The 20797-nt window shown below is 36.7% G+C and overlaps 2 protein-coding genes, 1 long non-coding RNA gene and 1 pseudogene across 3 annotated transcripts; 1 reads left to right on the forward strand and 3 right to left on the reverse strand.

Annotated features, from left to right (window-relative positions):
- Nucleotides 1-245: 245 nt before the first annotated feature.
- Nucleotides 246-8098, reverse strand: LOC122292224 (annotated as a pseudogene).
- Nucleotides 8099-10819: 2721 nt separating this feature from the next.
- Nucleotides 10820-12902, reverse strand: LOC122292805 (mogroside IE synthase-like). Its single transcript, XM_043101324.1, has 2 exons — nucleotides 12187-12902; nucleotides 10820-11738 (listed from the first exon to the last, which is right to left on the reverse strand). Exons 1-2 carry the CDS (start codon nucleotides 12832-12834, stop codon nucleotides 11016-11018), a joined length of 1371 nt encoding a protein of 456 aa, XP_042957258.1. The 5' UTR covers nucleotides 12835-12902; the 3' UTR covers nucleotides 10820-11015.
- A 2540-nt stretch (nucleotides 12903-15442) lies between these two features.
- On the forward strand, nucleotides 15443-16815 carry LOC122292580. Its single transcript, XR_006236959.1, has 2 exons — nucleotides 15443-16280; nucleotides 16580-16815. It is a non-coding gene; the product is annotated as an uncharacterized LOC122292580 (long non-coding RNA).
- A 619-nt stretch (nucleotides 16816-17434) lies between these two features.
- LOC122291572 (mogroside IE synthase-like) lies at nucleotides 17435-19432 on the reverse strand. The gene is made up of 2 exons (XM_043099359.1): nucleotides 18736-19432; nucleotides 17435-18664 (listed from the first exon to the last, which is right to left on the reverse strand). The coding sequence occupies exons 1-2, from the start codon at nucleotides 19384-19386 to the stop codon at nucleotides 17936-17938; spliced, it is 1380 nt and encodes a 459-aa protein (XP_042955293.1). The 5' UTR covers nucleotides 19387-19432; the 3' UTR covers nucleotides 17435-17935.
- Nucleotides 19433-20797: the final 1365 nt, after the last annotated feature.

Consider the following 20797-nt stretch of genomic DNA (forward strand, 5'->3'; position numbering starts at 1 on the left):
AGAAAGCTAGTATAAAAGCCGACCTCTAGATACGAAGAACTTTCTTTACATTCCTCTAAGCTCTTCCACAAACTACCAATAGGATATACTTCATATTTTCTCAAGTGTGCAAGTGAAAGACTCAAGACACGAGTTCCTGGAATCCGGCCCAAAGGCGTACGAAACATAACGTTAACAAAGTCCAAATTATGACACAATATTGTAGCTCAAGCTGCAGCAAAAAACACACAGATGCAACTTGGCAGTTAATGGAAGTGAAGATCTGACCAGGACTTACGAACAACTAGTTTAGCTACAAATTATTCAATGTTTTTGTCTAAACTTCCACATTTGTCAATAGCCTCTTTTGCCAAGTTCCTCCATTTGAAGGCATTTTTCTTTATCTCTTCTCCTCTATTTCCTTCCATTATCTCCCTTTGCAACGCGCTACTGCTTCTCACCTCACTATTAATCCTTTCTCGTCAACTGGAACTAAGAGCTTTCAGCCTCATCTTCCAAAAATCCATAATAAACTTGCATTCGTGCATTGGTCTATCCATTGTGGCATTGCCACCTTTGGAACATAGAAGCTCAGGGCCTCCAACGTTGATTTCTACCCACATTGTGTCACAAAGCATCCCACTGCCTCGTGTGCTAAGACCTCCAACTAACGACACCATTGAATCACTTATAATCCCTTCTTAGATGTCTTCTCTACAAAGTTTTTGGAGAATTTTGCCTCTTCTGAGGCCCTGACCACCCACAAGAAATAGTTGTTGCTCATCCTCAAACCTCAAGCTAGTTCTTGCACTTGCTCATGAATGTCAAGAACCGCCACACTCCCAAAGGAAACATAAAAACCGACCCTTTGGAATATCATTAATTAGTCATCTCAAGTAAGAGTTTTGCTTACAAGTAAAGTCACGTACTAATCTGTGTATCAATACTAATTCTTTCATATTCAAAATTTAAATTAACACTTTTTTTAATAAAATTTATTTTTTAACTAATTACATTAAATTGATATATATATTAATACACAATTATATTTATAACTAAATTTTTCCTTCAAGCAAACCTCAAAGTTTGGTTTGAAATGCTGATGCCATAGTCTATGTCAACTTCAAGCCGCTTGTCTAAAAATATAGATGGTATAGTTGGTCCCACAGTCTTAATGGCCCTATCTTGCACATCCAATCAACCGCCTGCAAAGAGATTTAGCAGCCGATCAACTGTTGCATGCAAGCCTAAAATTCATTTAAAATGCAAATTAAACAAGATCGCGGAAAGAAGGGGAAAAAACAAAAACAGAAGTTCAGGAACCTAATAATTTATAGGCCCGCCCAGTTAACATGCTTACCTCTTGCTCCAGCTCATAAATCCAGTTGCAAAGGACTCAATCAACTTTATGAACATGTGAGAATTGTTCCACAGCCATATCAAAGAAAGCTGGTTAGGATCCCAAATTAGAAATGAAGGACGGCATGTCCTGAGGTTCAAGAGATGGCAAATAAGGAAGCAGAACTTCTGGCTCTAAAAGAGGAGTTTCAGCTCTCCTTTGTGGGCGCATGGTAGTATATAATATCAACGGCACAAGATTGGGAGAAAAACGCAGCCCGAATAACCAAACTTTTTTGCTACGTTTAGAGCCCAAGACAAGAAAGCATCGTACATAAACGATAGTCATGAACCGGGCAGCCCGAGATAGGATTGACATTCTCTGCTTGCGCTCTTCCGCCTTCGTCATAGCCATCGGAGATGCTGATCTCGATCGTAATGGAGCTGCCTTCATTTTGTATGTTCTTGGAGATTAAGTGGTTGGTAACCAGAGTAACGTCCGCTTCTTTGTGCTTCAAGCGCTTGAAGAATTCCACCATAGGATTAATGTGTCCTTGAGTTGAATAGGCTAAGATTAAACAATGAGCCCTGCAGGCAATCGTATCCTACTAGATCTTTGGACGCAAAACTCTCTCTCTCTCTCTCTAAGTTTCTTTTGCCCGTTTACTTCATCATTTTCCATGGTAACTATATTCACTAGGAAATCGAAATCAGCATGAAAGAACACTCGCAGAGAACAGAGAGACTAACGGTGCATCCGGCCAACTGATTAGGTCCCAGGAGTATGAAGTATATATACTGCGCATGCAATTTGTACACGAAATTTGTTGTTGACCGTGGACTTTATATATGAGTTGAGTTGGAGTTATACACTGAAAAAAGCCATTGGATATGTGAATACTTTAAATAAATGTTGGACGAGATAGATTATAATAGATGCGAAGCAACTCAATAATATATATAATTCGCAAAGATAAATTACCAGTACTACTGTAAAATGCTTACAATACTTGGAAAGGCTTTAGCTTATAAAAAATCAAATGAAATGCCTAGAAAAAAAATCAAATTCAAATTACTCACTTTCAATATGATCAGAATTCTCTACAACTTCTTGACCCATGAATCAAGTTTTACAATTCAAAGAGAGATAGACATGAAAGTGGACCTCATCTTAAAAAAATGTAAAAAAAATTATTTTTTATTAGTGGAACGCAATCCGGCCACTTTTTTATAAAAGACTTGTATGTAACTTGTCTATTTGATACTTATACTTAGCATGCATTACTCCTCCAAATTATAGAAAGTGTTTAGATTAAAAAGTTGCAAATTAAAATTATAGAAGTGGCTTAATTAACTAACAAGAAGTAATAGGTTGTGACCTTTTAATCGATGATAATCTGGGTATTATTAATGGATTATGGAGATATCTACCTCGAAATTAAGGGGTAAAAAACTCAGAGAAGAAAAACATGAAGGCAGCAAAGCAATAATTCAAACTATAAGGTTTGGTTGTAATTACCAATTATAATTAATATTCTGCAAAACATGAATTTTGTACCATTTTCGAATGCTACATAGAGTTTTGGTAAAATTGTTTTCAAGATTTGAAATTAGGTCATTTCTTACTCTCTAATCGAACTTAATTATTAGAGTAACCTAAAACACTCTTATGGTAAGAGTATGCACAAAAATAAATTAAATATGTAGCAGAATGCAGAGAATATTAAACACGAGTATTGTGTATGAATCACCTATTTTATTGAATATTCGAATACAATTTATAGTTATAGAAACAGAGCTATAAAAGGAAACTTTTACAAGAAAAGAAATATATACAATGCAAGCTGTACAAGTAAAGACACGATCAATGTGCCTCCAATCATGCTGGAGATAATATCCTGAGATCACGTAATGGTAAATGTAATCCCATAGGTGAAGGCTGATTATGTGATGTCATTTATACGCCTCCGCAAGAATGGTGTACCATCTGTTACGCCAATCTTGGAGCAAAGGAGCTGGAACTGAGAACGAGAAAGTGTCTTAGTGAGTAGATCAGCCAGTTGGTCTTGAGTTGGAATGTGAGCAACCTGTAACGCTCCATAAGTAACGTAGTCACGAACAAAGTGGAGATCAATAGCAATGTGTTTCATTCGGGAGTGCATGACTGGATTGAGACTAAGGTGAGTAGCACCCACATTGTCGCAAAGTAAAAGGGGAGATTCTGAGAGAGGAAAACCAAGTTCAAGTAGAAGAGACTTGACCCATGCAATCTCAGAAGTAGCAGCTGCTAAGGCTCGGTATTCTACCTTTGTCGAGAATCGAGTGATTGCCTTTTGCTTCTTGGTTCGCCATGATATTAAGTTTGAACCGAGGAAGAGAAGATAGGCAGTAGTAGAGGTGCGGTCATCTTGATTGCCTGCCCAGTTGGCGTCCGAAAAGGCACGTAGTTGAAGAGGGGACGATCGTTGAAGCAAGATGCAATGCTGAACAGTATGCTTCAAGTACCATAATAGTCTCTTGGTGGCTTGCCAGTGAATAGAGCTGGGAGTATGCATGAATTGCGCCAGCTTGTTAACGGCAAAGCTAATATCAGGCCTTATAAAGGATAGATACTGTAAAGCACCAATTATGCGGCGAAACTCTGTGCAATCCATTGGAGGGGAACCATCTTCAAGATGAAGTCTGACGCTTGTGGACAGAGGAGTGGTTATCGACTTAGCATCATCCATGCGTGTACGATCAAGCAAGTCACGAACATATTTTTGTTGAGTGAGGAAGAGACCCTTAGTGGTAGGGATGACCTCAATTCCCAAAAAGTAGTGAAGAGGTTGCAGTTCCTTTAAGGAGTATTCAGCACCAAGTTGATGGACAAGTTGATGAAGACGGGTGGAGTTGTTACTTGTAAGAATCAAATCATCAACGTAGACGAGGACATGTAGAGTGGTGCCATCGGAATTGTAGATGAAAAGAGAGAAATTAGAACTAGAATTTTGGAAACCCATTTGAAGTAAGCTTTGATGCAGGCCGTATACCATGCTTTTGGTGCCTGTTTAAGTCCATAGAGGGACTTGTGGAGTTTACAAACAAAAGAAGGATGAGAACACTTGAAAGCCAGCTGATTGCTTCATAAAAATGTCCTCAGCAAGTGACCTATGCAGGAATGCGTTGTTCACATCAAGCTGAAAGAGAAGCCAGTTTTGTTGCAGTGTAAGGGAGAGAACAAGGTGAAGAGTGGTAGGCTTAACTACCGGACTAAATGTTTCACCATAATCAAGGTTAGAGCGTTGATGAAAACCCTTTGCAACTAGTCGGGCCTTGTACCGTGCGATGCTACCGTCTGGGTTTCGCTTGAGTCAAAAAATCCACTTGTTGCTAACGAGATTCTGAGAAGGATGAGGAGGGACAAGAGTCCAGGTGCCATGCCGAACCAGAGCAATAAATTCCTCGGACATAGTTTGGCACCATTTTGGATTTTGAATAGCTTGAGAAACACACGTTGGCTTAACTGATGGAGTAACGGGATGTTTAGTGACCAAATAGAGTTGTTTAGGTCGATAGATGTTGTTCATGGAGCGAGTGACCCTTGCGCAAGGGAGGTGGGTCCTCTGAAGGAGGGTGATCCTCAGGTGGAGGTGGGTTCTCGGGTGGAGAAGGATTCTCTGGGGGAGGTAGTGATGATGAAGAGCAAGGGACACTGATACTAACCTCAGGCGAAGTTGATCATAGGGGTGGTTGAGGCGTGACTGCATAAAGAGGTGTTGCATCCGAACTTGGGACGGGAGGAACAGGTGGCATGAAGAGATCCACGAGACAGGGACGCGATGGAGAAGTTGGTACTGGAGGTGAATTGGGTGCATGAAGGGGAAATATATCTTTAGCAAATGTCATATGTCGAGAGATATATGTGTGATTAGTGTCCATGTGAAGACATAAATAAGCACTCTGAGAGTCTAAGTAACCATGGAAGACGCATGGTAGGGACTTGGGTTCCATTTTGTGTGTGCTATATGGTTTTAACCACGGAAAACAGAGGCACCCAAATGTATGAAGTTTGAGATAATTAGGGGGTCGGTTAAAAAGTCTTTCTAGAGGACTTAGCATGTTGAGGACAAGGGTGGGTAATCGATTGATTAGGTAGACGGCTGTCTTGAACGCAAAGGGCCTGTATGTTAATGGCATGTTTACGCGATTGAGAAGAGTTAAGGCAGTCTTGACAATGTGTCAGTGACGTCGTTCAGCAATGCCGTTTTGTTGCAGCATGTGAGGGGCTATAGTGAGATGACTGATGCCTTGAGAGGTGAGGAAGGCTTTGAGCTTGAAAAATTTTCCACCATTGTCTATGTACAAGTTTTTAATCTTGTGACTGCATTGATGTTCAAGAATATGAACAAGTTGAGAGAAAATGGATGCAACATCGGATTTATTTTTTAAAGGAAAGATCCAGCAATACTTAGTGAAGTGATCAACAAATAATACATAGTATTTGAAACCACTTGAGTCTACAACTGGGGTAGAACCCCATACATCAGATACAAGTATTCAAGGGAAAAATGACTTGTGAGAGATGTGGTTGGAAACGGAAGCTTGTGGGATTTATTTGTGTGACAAGAAATGCAGGTGCTGCTGGACTGCTTGGAAGACAACGGAAGGGAGGTGTGACAGAGAAGATGTTGCATGATTTTATGGGAAGGATGTCCGAGACGATTATGCCAGGCATCAAGAGAGACCCGTGTCCCAGCAACAAGAGCCGAGAAGGCTTGTTTATTCGGATTGTCCATTGCAGGAAGAGGATACACTCCTTCAATGCAGTTACCGCGAAGCAGGTGTGCCCCCGTGAGTAGATCCTTCACAAGAAAATGAGAGTGAAAAAATTCAACAGAGACAAGGTTAGATTTGGCGAAGCTATGAATAGAGATCAATTTTTTTTTTTTTTCAATAGAAGGAACACATAAGGTGTTATCAAGAATGAAAGAACGGGTAGGTGCAGTAAAATTCATAGAGCCAACGTGAGTAACGGGTAATCCTGTACCATCGCCAATGATAACCTCGTCTTGTCCATCATATTAGGAGTGAATGTTGAGGGTGGAGAGATCAGTGGTGATGTTGTGGGAGGCAATGGAATCCATGAGCCACTTTTTCTCTTGACCAGCAGTGGTTGTGCAGTCGACAACTGCATCAGGAGATCGCAACTTATAACATTGCTTAGCTGTGTGCCCAGGTTGATCGCAAAACTGGCATGTAGGATCAGGACGATTGTTACGTTGCTGAGGCTTTTTTGAGTTTCTTCGGTAATGATTTTTGGGAGATGAATTATCTATGCGGTAAGATGTGTTGGCAGTGGCCACCAGTGGTGAGGAGGTGAGATCCAGATGTTTAAGATAGGTTTCATGTCCAAGGAGTAGATCATGAAGTTCTTCAAACGTGAGAGAGGTTTCCCGAGCTCAAATGGGAGCCACAATGTCACAAAACTCAGCTCCAAGTCCATTGAGGACATGAAGAGTAAGATCATCATTGGTCAGAGGGGTGTCAATAAGAGCAAGTTCATCAGCCGTGGCTTTGATGGACTGTAAAAAATCAGAGACTGAGCGAGATCCACGTTGATTCAACGTGATTGTTTCCTTTCGCTACATGACCCTGGTCCGTGAGCGATTTGCAAACAGACGAGCAAGGGTGTCCGATGCTTCTCGAGAGGTGTTAGCCATGGTGATAAGGGGCATAACATTCTCGGAGACAGATGAAAAAATCGCACTGAGGAGAAGTTTGTCTTGTCGGTACCAATGAAGGTATGCAGGGGACTGGGACGAGGTTATGGTGCTAGAGGAACAAGTGGTAGCTCGCGGTGGACATGGGGAGGATCCATCCAGGAAGCCACAAAGATCATAACCAATAAGAAGAGAAGTAAATTGCACATGCCATGAAGGAAAATTCGTGGTTGTGAGCTTGACAAGCAGCTGAGATGCAGTGTTGATAGCAATGAGGGAAAGGGTGGTTTCAATGTTGGAGATGGGTGGGGGACCAGAGTTGCTCAAGGGTGAAGACATGATAAAGGCCAGGAAGAAGATTCTTGTTTGAGATTAACGAGCTCTTGATACCATGTAGAGAATATTAAACACGAGTATTGTGTATGAATCACCCATTTTATTGAGGATTCGAATACAATTTATAGTTATAGAAATAGAGCTATAAAAGGAAACTTTTACAAGAAAAGAAACATATACAATGCAAGCTGTACAAGTAATGACACGATCAGTGTGCCTGCAATCATGCTGGAGATAATATCCTGAAATCACGTAATGGTAAATGTAATCCCATAGGTGAAGGCTAATTATGTGATGTCGTTTATACAGAAGAGATTAAAATAATAATTATATAATAGCCCCAAATAGGACCTACGAGCAAGCAATTTAGCCACAAATTCTTCAATATTTTTGTTAGAACTTCTATCGTTGTCAACAACCTATGTTGCCAATTTTCTCCAACTGACGACACCATTCAACCAAAAATCCCTTCTCTGATATCTCCTCCACAAAGTTTTTGGGGAGCTTTGCCTATTTTGAGACCTTGACCATCCACAACTACAAGAAATAGTTGTTGCTCATCCTCAAATCCCAAGCTAGTTCTTGCATTTGCTTAGCTTCAAGAGTGCCCAAACTCCCAAAAGAAACATAAACAACCGACCCTTTTCACGATCATTTAACCATTTCAGGCAAGCATCGATGTTTGGTTTGAAGATTCTGAAACCATAGTCTTCGTCACCTTCAAGCCGATTGTCTAAGAACATTACTCCATTTTACCCTATTTTATCATTACCCTATTTTATATTCAATCATACTTAAAAATAACAAAATTATAGCCTAAAAATTTCTAATGTGGTTCTCTCCCTTATTTTCTTCAATTTTTATCATTAGCTAACCCTTTCTTTAGAGCTGGGAGCCACCCTATATTCCTATAAAACATTTTCCTATTCTTAAAATTGTCGAGTATAAATTTTTATTAATTTTATTTTATTCTTTTTAAACTAATTAAAATTTTTTATTTATTATCTATATACAACATATTTAGTAAGAAAAAATAAATAAATAAAAAATTATGTATGATATAGTATAAAGATGAAGAGTGAATTTTTCGCATGACGGTAGTGCTATAGACAACCGAGCTGCGCACCCTTTGCAGTATCAACTGACGTGGCATTATACCACATCATCCGATGTATTAAAAAGGAGCAAGAAAAGGAGGGTCGTCGTTCAGAAGGAAAGGAGGGAAAGTTTCACCATTCGGAAGCAAAAAATCAGAGCAAAGAAAAACCTATAGGTCAGTGTCTCTATCTTCGGGTCTAGAAGAAGCTGGCTAGATTCACGCGTGAACAACTTTGGGTTTGGAGGACGAGCCGATCTACTCGTCTTTGCATGAAGTCCCACCCTCGGAGGACTTTGATCATCGCAATTTCGCTGCGAAGCCTAGTTATCGAATGATTTCTTTGCTCTTTTATAGCTCCCATAGCATTCAACTGAGCCTTCCCTTTTCCTTTGTATTTCCCTCTCTCTGCCCCTTCATTGCACCGCACCGCCCTGCTGCCACGTTTTTTGTATTTCCCTCTCTTTGCCCCTTCATTGCACCGCACCTCCCTGCTGCCACGTTTTTTGTATTTCCCTCTCTTTGCCCCTTTACCTTTGTATTGGTGAGGGACAAGTCACGTTTTTTGTATCTCTAATTTTTGTTGCTTGCATTCTAAAGGCAAAAATGGATGAAAGAAGACATTTTGATTGGAGTTTGTAGAAATCTTACTTCAAATGTGAAATGTGGTTGTGTCTAAGAGCTTCGGTCCTAAAAAAAAAAACTTAAAACGGGATGTGTTATGCTCATATTTCACTTGTTTGCTTTTTTCTTTTCGTTTACCACATCGTCAAACAGTGTATTGGGGATTAGACGCACGTCTCTCTGCCTATTACTTTCTTGCTGTGGCATTCCGCATGTGCATATGGATTGGATGTTTGTCTCCCTCCCTATAATTTCCTTTTATGTCATATGAAATCTGACAATGTCTAGTGTCACTTAAGGAAGCCATCACTTCATGGATTTAAGCTCCACAATGCACAAAGCCAAAAGACCAAAACTGATCAGTATAACTGATAAAATCGATGAGGGTGAATATTGTGGCATCACCGATCTGTTTTCGATGGAGAAGATCATTAGATAAACTGTGGGGGAGTTCCTATTGTCTATGGAGAATAACATTAGATAAACTAAGAAGCCTCAGAGGGAGTTCTTGGGGAAAGAACTGGGAAGGAGGCCTCTACGTTTGTGATTGATAAGAAACCGAAAAAACGTCGTTTGTAATAATGCGACGTCAGATGTGATGCCGTGGGGGTGCCCCCGCTTGGTTGCATCAATCATTTTTGTTCACCATATGCCTGTGATGTTAAATCCTGAAGAAAGTACTATTCGAACGAAAATATAAGATATAGGTTAAAGAAGCGATTTTTTACAACTATTTTACAGTATTATATTCTACAATCAATCAATTTAATCGTGTTATTTAATTAAAATAAATTTTAATTTTATAAAAATACCCTTTATTTTATATAAAGTGATAAAAGTTGTAAAAAAATTATTAATTTCCTTGAAAATAAATTGAAAGAGATCTCGATTGTCTGGATTTAAAAAAATTATTAGGTACTCTCGTAGCGTGAATGATGTGGTACTCTCGTCTTGTCACACCATATAATATAATTAAACTTTTTTATAAAAAAAACTTTTAATTTATGTGTCATTCTATAATAGCTTAATGAATTGTAAATACAATGTTTCCAAAAAGTTAATGGTATAATTCGTCATGACGAAGAATTAAGCATTGCTATTTTTCATTTTTCCCTTTATAAACCTTAATCAAGCCGACTGATATGACACATTTTAAACAGTTTTATCTCATTTTATATCCTTAGTCAAAATGATTATACTATATATTTTCATCTCGTTTTATAGCCTACTGTGATGATATAATATTATAGTAATATTTCATACAGTCGTAGAATGTATAAATACTGTATAATTTTTTTAGAAAATAGTAAAATCTATTATTAAAAAATTAATTTTTTATCACATAAGTCATGTATTTACTCATTTTTTGAAAAAAAAATTACACGACATTTAAGCATTACGCGACTGCAAATATCATTTTTCATAATATTATGCATTAATTTTTGAATTTATTAATTTAGAACATAAGAGTTGATCTGATGTCTGATCATGCAGGGTAATGAATAATATTGTATGCTGAGCTTTTCGGTACCATGTCCAGATTCTTCGCTGCACAATACACCTCAGCCCATGTTAAAGTTGCTATAGCGATCCTATATACAATCCCAAATCGTTCACGAGAAAGCAACGATTAATCATCTTGTTTGATCAATAAAGAAAACAAGTCCGCATGCGATATTCCCTATGCGATAATATCAGTGCCAGCCCGATGACTCAAAGCATGAGTACATCGTTGGGATGGAGATGGACCAACAAATATTCAATTCATGATTCCCCAAAGATCTGACATTTTTGATCGACAAAACTAAAAGGCTCATCTTTTTGTCCTGATCATATCAAACCGGAGTTTATTAAACAGCTAGCAAATGTGTGTGCATCAAACAGCAAAAAACGAGCCCAAATTATGACATGGTACTGGAGCAAGAAACAGATGCAACCTGCTACGAGCGAACCAATTCAGCTACAAATTCTTCAATGTTCTTGTCAGAACTCCCACCTTTGTCCACGGCCTCTTTTGCCAATTTCCTCCATTTGAAAGCATTTTTCTTGATTTCTTTTCCTCTCTCTCCCTCCATTATTTCCCTTATGCAATGCTCTGCTGCTTCTTTCCTGACTATCCCTTTCTCATCAACTGGAACTTTAAGTCCCATCTTCCAAATATCCATAATAAACTTTGCATTCGTGCTTTGGTCTGTCCATTGTGGCATTGCCAACATTGGAACACCAAAGCTCAGGGCCTCCAACGTAGAGTTCCAACCACAGTGTGTCACAAAGCATCCCACTGCCTCATGTGCTAAGACTTCTAACTGAGGACACCAATGAACCATTAGTCCCTTGTCCGACGTCTCTTCCGCAAAGTTTTTGGGGAGCTTTGCCTCCTCTGTGGCCCTGACTACCCACAAGAAATAGCTGTTGCTCATCCTCAAACCCCAAGCTAGTTCTTGCATTTCCTCATCTTCAAGAGCGACCAAACTGCCGAAAGAAACATAAACAACCGACCCTTTCGGATGATCATTTAGCCATTTTAGGCAAGCATCAGTGTTTGGTTTGAAGACACTGAAACCATAGTCTTTGTCATCTTCAAGCCGCTTATCTAAGAACATAGATGGAATAGTTGGTCCCACTGTCCTCAATGGCATTATCTTTGACATCCAATCCACCGCCTGCAAAGAAATTTGCCATATTTGGCATTATCAAGCCTCAAGGTGTTCCAAAATTTCTTAACTTTTCTCACAATTCCATTTCCAACATTAGTCAAACACAATTTTTTTATTTCAAATTTTGAACTTTTCATCTAATTATCATTCAAACATAAAAATTAATACAAATTTACAAACTTCAAAATAAAAATAATTTTAAAAAATTATATTCAAATAATTTCTCAAATTTATCTATCTACTCTCACAAAATCCAATGCAACACTTATTTTAAAAAAATTATTATTCAAGATTTTCTCCTTTCCCAAAAACTCATCTCAACAAATTCCTAAAATTCTCAAATCCAAATAAAACAAGATCCCTAAAAATCAAAACAGCATCGCTAAAAGAAGGAAAACAAAAACGAAATCAAAAGTTCAGGATTCAGCCCCGCCCAGTTAATTAACATGCTTACCTCTTGCTCCAGCTCATAAATGGTGTTGCAAAGGACCCAGTCAGCTTTCTCAATATTAGAAAATTGTCCCGTAAGCATCTCCAAGCTACCTGGGTACGATCCTAACGTATAAATGAAGGAAGGCATGTCCTGAGGTTCAAGAGGTGGCAAACCAGGAAGCAGAACTTCTGATTCTGAAAGAGGGAGTTTCAGCTCTCCTTTGTGAACATGGTAGTATATAACGTCAACAGCCCAGGATTGAGTGAAAAGCGCAGCTCCGAGTAACCCAAACTTTTTAGCTACATCTAGTGCCCAAGGCAAGAAAGGATCATAAACAATACAGTTAGGAGGGCAGCCAGACCTGGAAAGTTTCTCAAGGAGCTCGGTTAGAGTTTGCGAACCGACTTGCGAAAAGCGCTCCAAATAGACATGGAAGTTGTCTGGTCGCGATATCCGGCCTTCGTCATAGCCATCGGAGATGGTCTCGAGCGCAATGGAGCTGCCTTCTTTTTGTATGTCCTTGGAGACGAAGTTGGTGGTAACCAGTGTAACTTTTACTCCTCTGTGCTCCAAACGCTTGGAGAATTCGACCATAGGATTAATGTGTCCTTGAGTTGGATAGGGTAAAATTAAGCAGTGAGCTCTCCAGGCACTCGTCTCCTTCGCCATTTTTGACAAAAAAAAAGAAAAAACTGAGATCTCTTTCTGTCTCCCCCTCTCTGTTTGATTGGGTTGGCAATAATGCCAATAAATATGGTATGAGACTTTAGGGTGCGCAATACGCATGCCCCCATAAGGAATCTTGAAAACAAAGTATTTCTCACGTGATAATAATGCAATGAGGGACGTCGGGCCTTTAATTTACTATTATAATATTATTTCATGAGTTATTTATTTTTATTTATAAATTATTAATTATTTTTATTTTTATTTACATATTATCAAAATATTCTTAATTTCCATTTAAATTTTATGATGGTTTAATCTCATCTCATCCTATCTTATATTAACATCAAAATATCATTTAAATATAAACACTTTTCTATTTTCAATTTTTAAATTTTTTATCTAATCATTACTTAATAGTTACAAATTTTTAAACATTCAAATAAAATATAAAAAATAATTAAATTTAAAAAAAAAATTAAAAATTTTAATTTTATAATTTTTTTATTTAATTTTTTTTATTTTATTTCTTAAAATTTTATAAAACAACGCATATCATTATATTATTATTCATAAATTTCTCGACCCAATATTCAAAGAGGTCATAATGTCCAAACGGAGATTTATAAAAGGCGTGATGCCAACTATATTGTGGTGGAATCCTAGTCACACATCACTTATGATATCTATGATTAGTTTATCTTATCTTTTAAAATATATTATTAGATTTTATTTTTTTTTATTTTATATTTTAATTTTGATAATATATCATACATTAATTTATCTATTTTTTTTCATATCATTTAAATATTTTTTTATTCTATTTAAATATTTCATTTCTATCAATAAATTTTCAAAATCCATATACTTTTTTATATTTGCAATATATTTTTATATACAATATAATATAATTCAATCTTATACACACAAAATAAAAATATATATACCAAATAAAAATTAAAAATAAAATCAAAAAATTAAAAAATTGGATAAAAAAATAAGAGAAGTGTTTTAAATGATGAACAATAAAAAGAATTTGCTTACATGATGAGAGAGAGAGAGAGAGAGTAAATGAAATATAAATAATAATAAAAATATTTACATGATGAACAAGTTACTGTAGAAAATTATATTTTAAACTTTTTTTTTTATATAATTAGATATATGAAACTTATTTTTTGTCACAAAGTTCTCTAGCTGTGTATAAAAAATAACTCACCTCTATATTCAATCGTTAGCTACAAGTATTTATGAGAATATACGGATTTTGCTCCTATAATTAAGCTAACATGTGAATGATAGAATTTCTTTCCATCCCACCTCCTAAAATTGCTCCAATTTACAACTCACGCCAACATATTTTAAACTATTCTTTAAATAATTTATATTTTTTATATAATATAAAAACCATTGAGAATACTGATGCATGCGCATCTCATCTGATCAGGTACTATGAGTATGAGAATAGGAAGTGCACAATTTGTACACGAAAGTATAGCAAATGCAAATGCAAATGCAAATGCGTGGCAGTGATTGTCGGAAACGATAAAACAGATCTGCCTGTTCTGATCAATACCGATAGGTAAGTACCTTGTTTTTTGCCACTTGGAAGTTATGCAAAAAAAAAAAAAAAAACCTTTAATTTTATAAAATTAATCTTAATTTAATATGAATTCGTAAAATATTGCAAGAGATCGGTTGTGGGTTAATAATTTTTTAAAAATATAATTGCTGGTGACCTTTTATAATGATGATGACCGCATGGGTATCTATCTCAATGGCATATCTACTTCACTAAATTGTCCTTCTAGTTAATTAACTAGAAAAGAGAAATGTAAATAAAATAAAACTCAAGAAGAAGTGAATCGTGATAGAAAAGAGAAATGAGGAGAGATTTTCTGTTAAAAGTGCATATTATCTTCCATCAACTCGAATTAAATTCTCAGTTTTTTGTTCCTCTTCTCATGCAACTGTGATTGATCATTCTTTGGATGAAAGTTTGGAATTCCAACACACCACCAGTGGTAAATCTTTTATTTAGAAATCTTGTTGTAATATACTTTCCACTAAAAGCAATGTTAAACTCAAGCATGTGCTGCAGGAAGACTTGAATCCTATCTATTCAACTGAAGTGAAAACTGTGATACATCTTCTTTGGGGATGCCCTTCTGCTAAGGATGTTTGGGCTCTTTTTTGTAAAAAAATTTAAATTGTAGTATTCCTCATCTAAATTTCATGGACCTGGTTCTTACCATAGAAGGGTATTTAGAAGCTGTACATTTTGAACTCTTCTTGGTAATTGCTAGACTTTTCTGGCTAAGCTGTAATAAAATTTTGTATGAATATGATGGTATTTTTCCACATGCCTCTCACTTATTTTAGATGGCTAATGTTTTTTAGGAAGAGGTCTAGTCAATAACTCAATCTTCATTTCCCAATACTCTACAAGGGCAAGCTCATGGTCAAGTTTGGCAACCTCCATTATGAAATTGTATCAAAGCAAATTGGGATATTGCTTTGGATTTTCAGAGCAAGCCCCCACCCCCCTCCCCCCCGGGCGACTGCGACAGAGCTCACATAGACTGACAATATAACATGATTGCGACGGACCTAACACAGACTGGCGACGAAGCACATCCCAGACAGTGCGCGCGCGACCCCTAGAACATGCTGAAGTGAATTTCACACGGTGTGATATTTTTCGCTTAAAGAGAAAACTTCGTGATAAAAAAAAAAAAGCAAATAGATGTCTATTTTCACAGACCCCAGAACTAACCCATTTTTTCAACATTTGATCGAGAGAAAACCTGGTGACTAGCCCATCTGGTCTGAAGATATAACTAGCCCACCAATCTCATCCTGCCATGTCAACATATTAGAGGGCAATTTACGCACTTGCCTACACCAAATTTTATCCCTACACAAACTCTCCCTCCGTGCATCACTTTTTCACTCTACTACCCAAATCACGTTTTCATTCTGCTACCCAAACTCCACCCCCCCCCCCGGCGCGACTGCGACCGAGCTCACACAGACCGGCAATATAACATGACTGCGACGGAGCTAACAGAGACTGGCGACGAAGCACATCCCAGACAGTGCACGGGCGACCCCCAGAACATGCTAAAGTGAATTTCACACGATCCCAAGGCAAGTAAATTTCACACGGTGTGATGCTTTTTGCTTAAAGAGAAAACCCGGTGATCAAAGAAAGCAAATAGAAGTTTATTTTCACAAACCCCACAGCTAACCCATTTTTTCAATATTTGATCAAGTTCAAAAGAGATATTCTCCAAGCAAAAGAGATAAATAAAGAGATAAAATCAAACCATTGGTGGCGGAAACAGGATTTTCACAAGATTTTGGAGGATAAATCAGATTGGAGGGGAAGGATTATTTTCAGGTGCAAGGGATTTTGCGAGATTCGAAGAGAAATGAAGGGTGCAGCGGTGAGTTGCTGAGTTTGCTATTAGAGGGTTTAATTACCTGTTTTGCATTCTACTTTATCTAGATTTCTTTATCTTACGTGGAGCAAGCTTATCAGTGGGCTATTTTTCCCTTTCCCCCAACAGCAATAGGGCTGTTGCAAAGCGCCTCTCTTGCTTCAAAACAACTTTTCAAGTTTGGAAATCCTACACCTCTTATTGCATAATTATAAGGAGTTTTCTTAGCTGTTGCTTTTTGTTTGGAACTAGACTTTGACAAAGCAATCTATGGGGAAGATGCTAAAAATGTTGTGAATTTAAAGTTCCTGCAGGTTTATATTGCTCTTGTGGTCATCTAATACAGGATATTCTAGCTTTGCTGTCTTATCTTTTCGGTTTGGGACATTTGTTATGTGAAAAGAGATGCTAACCATGTGGCTCATCTCCTAGCAAAAGCTGCAATTTCTTTAACCAGTAATTCTGTATTCTTGGACAAAGTAGATTGAATCAAGCATCTTGTAATGTCTTAAACAAATCAATTAAAGCCTATTATAATAAATTTCTCTAAAAAATAAAAAAAGAAGTAATAGCATTACCAATTAAGTTTGTCCTGGCGTTTCATTGTCACATGGACCTACAGCTACTATTTTATTTTTTGACCTTTAACGTTGGAAACATAACATGCAGCAAATAAATCTTTCTATCTATAAGGTCCGGTGGTAAATTAATATCGTAGCAAAAATGTTTTGATGTTGTTTTTATAAAATCACCGTTTCTCTAAAAAATTTAAACTTGAGAAAATTAAAGATCATGAGGTAAATTTAATTATTTATATTTTTTTAATTATTTATATATCAATAAGTGAGTTCATCACATAGAATATTTAATTAACAGGAAGAAATATTGTAGAGTCAAATGAGGACTGTTTTGATATCATATGAAATCATCACTTATTCTAAAAGCTTAAACTCATTAAAAGAGACAGATTTTATTATTTATATCATTTTACAGTTTTCATTAGATAATGAAACTAGGTGATCTCACTCTAAACAAAAATTTTACTCATCATCTCTATATCATACATCACACATATTTCTTTTCATAACAAGTACATAGTATAAGGATGATGATCAGTTAAAAAATTCAATTAGTTTAATAAAAATAAAATATAAAATAAATAAATATAAAAGTAGAGTGTATGATACTAAGAAAATGAACTTTTGTGATCAATTTATTACAATGAAAAGATTATTCACAACTACTTTACGAGTAGCTAGCAAAGCTCCACCCTAAAATGGTACTTACAAGAGAATATCAGTAAGCCGGATATATAGCTCAACTTCATGAGGACAGAGATTTGTCAGCAACTGGATTAGGATGTTCACCATTCCTAATCCTTATGAGATTGAATATGATTACAAAATGGCCTATTTTACAAAAAGTAAATAGGATATAATTTGATGTAAATTTATATAAATTTATAAAGGAAAGTCATATAATTTCTCTTGTAAAATGTTTTTTTATTTTAAAATAAATCTGAAATAATTCATTAAGCTACCCCACATCATAACTTTTTTTTTTTATATAATATTTGCCACATCACAACTTTTTTTTATAATATTTTTTGTGTGGAGATATAACATTTTTATTGATGGAAGGGAAGATCATCTAACTAGGACTTACGAGCTACGAGCAACCAGATTAGCTACAAATTCTTCAATGTTTTTGTCAGAACTTCCACCTTTGTCAATAGCCTCTTTTGCCAATTTTCTGCATTTGAAGGCATTTTTCTTTATCTCTTCTCCACTCTCTCCTTCCATTATCTCCATTATGCAGTGCACTACTCCTTCTCGCCTCACTAACCCTTTCTCATCCATCGGAGCTTTAAGTCCCATCTTCCAAAAATCCATAATATACTTTGCATTCGTACTCTGGTCTGTCCATTGTGGCATTGCAACCATTGGAACGCCGAAGCTCAGGGCCTCCAACGTGGAGTTCCACCCACAATGGGTCACAAAACATCCTACTGCCTCGTGTGTTAAGACCTCTAATTGACGACACCATTGAACCACTAATCCCTTTTCTAACGTCTCCTCTACAAAGTTTTTGGGGAGTTTTGCCTCCTCTGACGCCCTTACCACCCACAAGAAATAGTTGTTGCTCATCCTCAGACCCCATGCCAGTTCTTGCATTTGCTCAACTTCAAGAATGGCCATACTCCCAAAAGAGACATAAACAACAGACCCTTTCGGGCGATCATTTAACCATTTCACCCAGGCATCGGTGTTTGGTTTAAAGATGCTGAGACCATAGTCTTTATCATCTTCAAGCCGCTTGTCTAAGAACATAGATGGAATTGTTGGTCCCACCGTCCTCATAGGCATTATCTTTGACATCCAATCCACCGCCTGCAAAGATATTTAGCAATAGATCATCAAAAGGCTAATAGTTTATTAAAAGCCCCAATTGATTTGCTTACCTCTTGTTCCAGCTCATATATGGTGTTGCAAAGGACCCAATCAGCTTTCTCAACATTAGAGAATTGCCCCACGAGCATGTCGAAGATATCTGGATAGGATCCCAACTTGTAAATGAAGGATGGCATGTCTTGAGGTTCGAGAGGTGGCAAGCCAGGAAGCAAAACTTCTGGCTCTAAAAGAGGGAGTTTCAGCTCTCCCTTGTGGACATGGTAGTATATAATATCGACAGCAATGGATTGAGTGAGAAACACCACTGCGACTAATCCAGACTCTTGGGCTATGTCAAGAGCCCAAGGCAAGAAAGGATCATAAACAATACAGTTAACAGGACGCCCTGACCTAGAAAGTTTCTCCAGGAGTTCGGTCAGATTTTTCGAACCGACTCTCTCAAAGCGCTCCAAATAGGTTTGGTCGTTCTCTGCTTGCTCTCTCCCGCCTTCGTCGTAGCCATCGGAGATGGTCTCTAGCGCGATGGAGTTACCTTCTTTTTGTATGTTCTTGGAGATGAAGTGGGTGTTAACCAGTGTAACTTCCACTCCTTTGTGCTTCAAACGCTTGGAGAATTCCACCATAGGATTAATGTGTCCTTGAGCTGGATAGGGAAAGACTAAACAATGAGCTCTGGATGCACCGATCATATCCTTCTCCATTTTTTGCGTGACACAACTTTGATCTCTCTCTCTGTTTGAGTTTCTGCTGTTGTGTCTGCCTTAAATAGTACCTGTGGACACGAATACTGTAGAGAGTGCAATTGGTCCAGTCCTAGCTTTTTGGTTCCTACCAAAGCGGTAAAATCCTAATTAATCATACATCAGTACAGATCAGCATGAAATAACACTACCAAATAAAAAACATGGTGACCTCATCTTTTGCGTAGTTTCCTGACCCATAAACTTGCCAATGAAGTGCACAATTTGTACACGATAATTTGTGATTGGTTGTGGGCTTTTGGCTTGTCAACTCTCAAATAAATAATCTAATTTTGAATCGATCACCTTTTAATTAGATAAATTAATAATGTTTACATAGATTTTAACTCAATAATGATGCTTACCTGAAAGCTCTCTCTCTCTCTCTCTCTCTCTCTCTCTCTCTCTCTCTCTCTCTCTCTCTCTCTCTCTCTCTCTCTCTCTCTCTCTCTCTCTCTCTCTCTCTCTCTCTCTCTCAGTTGTTTCAATGTTTCATGGACAGTAAAGAAACAAAGCAAAAGATATATTAAGAGAAATATTTTAATTATAAAAATATTATATAAAAATAAATTTATAAATTAACGTGATTTAATGTGATGCGTTAAATTGTAAAACTTATTTATTATAAAGTATGATGGATCACATAAAATAAATTTAATTTATATATTTATTTTGTATAATTTTTTTTATAGTCGTGACACTTTTTGATCTATATTTACCCTAAAAAGAACACTAGCAGTGAACTGAACAAAATTAAAATTTGACTAAAATTTAACTAGTTTGCATAAAAAAAAACTGTAATAGACTTAATAAAATTATAGTAATTTTAATTTTTATTAATTTTACTAGCTAAATTTATTCACCCCAGCTACTCGCCAAAATTCTCTCTCCCGCATGCTATTCCTTTTCCCGAAGTGTGTGCATATGAGCAAGAGATGCTTGTGCTTGAACGTATTCATTTTTAGTGTTAAATTATTAGAATAAACTATTTGTCAGTCAATACACCACATTCGTTGGTGGATCTGTTGTCAAATCATGCCATGGCTTGTTATTTACTGTTTATGGCTCAGTTGAAAGTTCTAATGGAATGCTCATTATTGGAAAAATAAACAATTTCGTATAGAACTTTTAAGCATTTTAATTTATTAGGGAACAAAAGAGTGTGAACTATGAAGTTGGCATATGTTGGAGACATACAACCCTTTAAAAATATATTCATTGGAGAAATATATAATCGTTAAAAAAATATGACTGTTGTAAAAAAACTATTAAAAAATTTTATTCATTGAAATAATATGAATATTAGAAAATTAATGTGTAATTTCTTAATAACGTATAAATATTCAAATTACAATTAAAATTAAAATAAAAG

This window comes from Carya illinoinensis, chromosome 13 (assembly GCF_018687715.1).
Source record: "Carya illinoinensis cultivar Pawnee chromosome 13, C.illinoinensisPawnee_v1, whole genome shotgun sequence".
Lineage (NCBI taxonomy): Eukaryota > Viridiplantae > Streptophyta > Magnoliopsida > Fagales > Juglandaceae > Carya > Carya illinoinensis.